Source organism: Mus pahari, chromosome 19, assembly GCF_900095145.1.
Source record: "Mus pahari chromosome 19, PAHARI_EIJ_v1.1, whole genome shotgun sequence".
Lineage (NCBI taxonomy): Eukaryota > Metazoa > Chordata > Mammalia > Rodentia > Muridae > Mus > Mus pahari.
In genome coordinates, this window is record NC_034608.1 from 12,217,250 (window position 1) to 12,221,049 (window position 3,800).

Genomic DNA, 3,800 nt, shown 5'->3' on the forward strand with positions numbered 1-3,800 from the left:
AAAAAAAAAAAAAAAAAAAAGTAACAGAAGTAGTGCCCCTCTTGGTGGCTGGGAGGGAGGACCACTTTGTGGGGTGACATGTGGCCAGAGAGTAGCAGGAAATAGTGTTCTCTAGGCAAGGGAAGTACTGGAGACAGGGCTCAACGCATGTGGGAAGCAGGAGACCCGTGTGGCATGGCTGCTGCAGTAAACACATGAGCCTTGTGGCCTGTGGTCTGTGGTGAGGCCAGATCTCAGGAGGCAGATCACAGAGTGCCTCCTAGGCCACCATGAACGGTGGATGCTTACCCACAGGGCTGTGGGAAGCCAGTGATTTCCAGCAGAGGTCTACCATTTGACATCTTAGTCTGCTTCGAGGAGACATTGTGGAAGCAGGGAGACCAGGTGGGGCTAACTGTGTGATCCAGGTCAGGGCTGGTGGACATAGCAATGGACAGGTAAGAAATGTGCTGTTGAGAAAGATGTAGGGGGAGGGAGAGAGAAAATGTGTGAGGAATGGACTGGCACCTCCTAAGGTCAGAAGCCCGAGGGGAACAGCAGGAGCTGATCAGCAGTAGTGCAGCTGTGTGAAGGCTAAGGTGCCGCGCGTGCGCGCGCGTGTGTTCTACAAGAGCCCTAAAGATTGCTAGTTTACCAGCACACTGATGTGTTTGGGAAGGGATCCAGCTGCATATCCCGAGGGCTCCTAAGGCAAGAGATTGGTAAAAAGAGCTAAAGGAGGAAACAGTCATTGAGGAGGCAGAGGTGGGTGTGGAAGGAGGAAGTCCTCAAAAGAAAGTGTTTGAGATGACCATAAAGGATGCTCTACACTGATTTCCATGGGAAGCAGTAACTGTGTCTTGGCAGTTGACGGCTGTGGCGTGACACTGGACTGTGCTACCTGCACTTGGTATTGGGGTCTGGATCCCTGGGAGGCAGGAGGCAGGGGAGGAATGCTGTTTATATGGTGGGGCACGGCTCTCTCCGTGTCCCTGTCAGCTGGAGGTGACTGAGTGTTGCAGAGTAGCTGCTGCCTATGGCTGATGAGGGGAGGGGGCTGCTGGGCAGGGGCATCTTCTTAGCCAGCTCATCTCTGACTTGGCCAGATGTGGAGCAGGAATGGGCTTGCTCTGTCACCACAGTTGGAACTCAGTGTTATGGGAGGCACGGCCTCAGGTTTGTACAAGGGATCAAGGGATGATGGTACACGGCAGAGGCTTGGTAGGAGGCTTTGCATGCTCAAAGCCAAGATTCCTTGGGGCTTAGGAGCTCAGCTATACCTGAGTATCTCCCTCTCTGGGATCTGTACCTGGCAAGACTGAGTATCTCTTGTGTACGTCCCTGTCTTGGCAGGAATGCAGCCGGCAAAGATGGCAAGGAGCGCCTGGGTGGCTCTGTACTGGAGCAGATACCCTTTCTGCAGAACTGCGAGGATGAAGACAGCGATGAGGATGATGAACTGGACAGTGTGCAACATAAGAAGCAACGTGTGAGGGTGAGCCTTCCTCACACTGACCTTTGCTCTGGCCCTCCCTGGCTCCAGATAATGCCGCATCCAACCTTCCCATTTATGGTCCTACAGGCTAGCTCAGTGCCCTGACCCACTGAGTCCGCCTTCGTTCAGCCAGCCTGCCCACCCCCCCTAAGTTGAATGTTTTTTCCAGTGACTCTTGCATTCTGTCCCCATATCCTGAAAAGGGTGTGATGCACCCTCAGTAAAGATTTGTAAATGAAGTAAATGTGCCTGGACTGAGGCCTGGAGGGGGGAGTCTTATGATCTGGGCATTCTAGTCTGCTATTGTGGTCAGGACCTTTGCCTGTGGACACTGACCTTGGGGTAGCATTCTGATCTTAGCAGCATGTCCTCACATCTGGCTCCCAGCACCCAGTATGGTTGTACCTTTTGGGCTCTGTACTTCTTTTCTTCAGAATTTTATCCTTGGTCATGGTTGTGGTCTTAGTTGCCTATTGAGCATTTGTTGAGCCCTTCACAGCCCAGCTCTGAGCAGGTATGGGACAAGAAGGCACAGGTCTAGACCACAAGTGGGTCAGTAGTGGCTGGGGTGGCCACCTGTAGGGTGTGCTGAGGTGGAGGCAGAGACATCAGTTGTGGGGAAGACCTCAGTTTCCCCAGATCCCACTTTCCCAGGTGCAGCTTCTGTGGCTCTTCCCCACTATACAGGCACCCCTTCTCTGCCTTGCCCTGGGTCTCCTGGGGCCACCAGGGATCTATTTTGTCAGCTTCTAGAGCCTCTGGGTTCCCTTCTCCAAACTCTGACCACCCCTTACGGTATGTGTTGGGGGGCTTGGTTTCCACTCTGTCTCTATGGTGACTAGCATGACTAGCATAGGGTCCTGTCCTGATGTGGTTCTGATGGGAGCAAAATATACAGACCTGGAATCCTGAAGGAGGCAAAAGGATAAAGGGCATCTTTGAGTCTGTGGACTCTGACTTGGCTTTCTGGGTCAGATGCTGGGGTCCTCTGCTCCTCCTAACCCCGACTCAGGACTGCCTCTGTGTGTGTGTGTGTGTGTGTGTGTGTGTGTGTGTGTGTGTGAGAGAGAGAGAGAGAGAGAGAGAGAGAGTGTGTGTGTGTGTGTGTGCAGGTGCTACTTCATCTGGAGGCCGGAGGTCTGCTTCCTCAAGACCTATCTGTATCCTGTGGTTTCTTGTTTTGTTTTCATTTTGGGTGTTTTATTGTATATATGTATGTATGTATGTATGTATGTATGTATGTAAGTCAGGGTTCCCCAGAGGAAGAGAACTGGTTGAATAAACCTCTAGGTAGGTAGGTAAGTAGATAGATAGATCAAAGGCTATGTTCCAAATTGTCCAACAATGACTGTCTCCCAATGGAAGGTCCAAGATTCTAGTAGTTTTTCAGTCTACAAGACTTGATGTCTCAGTATATGGTCTTCAGTATATGCTGAAGTCAGTATATGTCTCAGCTGTCTTCAGTATGGACCAGACTCCTGAAGAAGCAGACTCCAAGGCCACTGAAGAAATAGGCTTGGTAGTGATTGCAAACAGGCAGAGAGCAAGCTTCCTTCTTCCATGTCCTTTTTATAAACTGTCAGTAGGTGTGGCCTAGATTTAAAGGTGTATCTTCCCACCTCAAATTCTGGATTAAAGGTAGGTCTTCCCACCTCAAAAGATTTAATTAAAGACATATCCTCACAGGTGTGCCCAGCTGCTTGCGTTTTAGTTAATATCAGATGTAGTCAAGTTGACCAGTGATAACTATCACAGTGTATTTATTCTGTTTTTGACACAGGGATTCTCTATGTAGTCCTAGATTATCCTGGAGCTTGATATATAGACCAAGATGGCCTGAAGCTTAGAGCTAGTCTCCTGCCTCTGCCTCCCGAGTGCTGTGATTAAAGGCTTATACCATACCCAGTTTACCTTTGTCTTACTGAGACAGACAAGACTCTCATTGGACCCAGGCTTGCTGATAAGCCTCCAGTCTAGCTGACTAGCAAGCCTCAGAAATCCTGTTTTTCTCTCCCCAGCACCGAATTCTGAGTATGTGCTGCCATAACTATCTTTCTATAAGGATGCTGGGGATTGAACTTGGACTGCCGCTGCTGCTTGGCAATCTCTCTGTCACCTGAGCCATCTCCCCAGGGTTGCAGGACTTTTTTTTTTTTAAGTCTGAATGCTATTTTCTCTGGGAAGTGGCCCTCACATCCTCTTAGCTCCTCACAGCAGATACTAGTTTTCACTTTATTTTGATTTTGTTTTCTGTGGTTCTGGCGATCAGACCCAGGGCTTCGACACTTGCCAGGCAAGCACTCTGTTCCCCAACTTCAGCCTATTT

The 3,800-nt window shown here is 49.9% G+C and overlaps 1 protein-coding gene across 2 annotated transcripts in view; it reads left to right on the forward strand.

Annotated features, from left to right (window-relative positions):
• Positions 1-3,800, forward strand: part of Strn4 (striatin 4) — a 26,777-nt gene that overhangs the window by 11,362 nt on the left and 11,615 nt on the right. For both annotated transcript variants that reach the window (XM_021219001.2, XM_021219000.2), the window contains exon 6: positions 1,333-1,474. In XM_021219001.2, the coding sequence (XP_021074660.1) occupies positions 1,333-1,474 (142 nt within the window). The remainder of the gene's footprint in view (positions 1-1,332; positions 1,475-3,800) is intronic.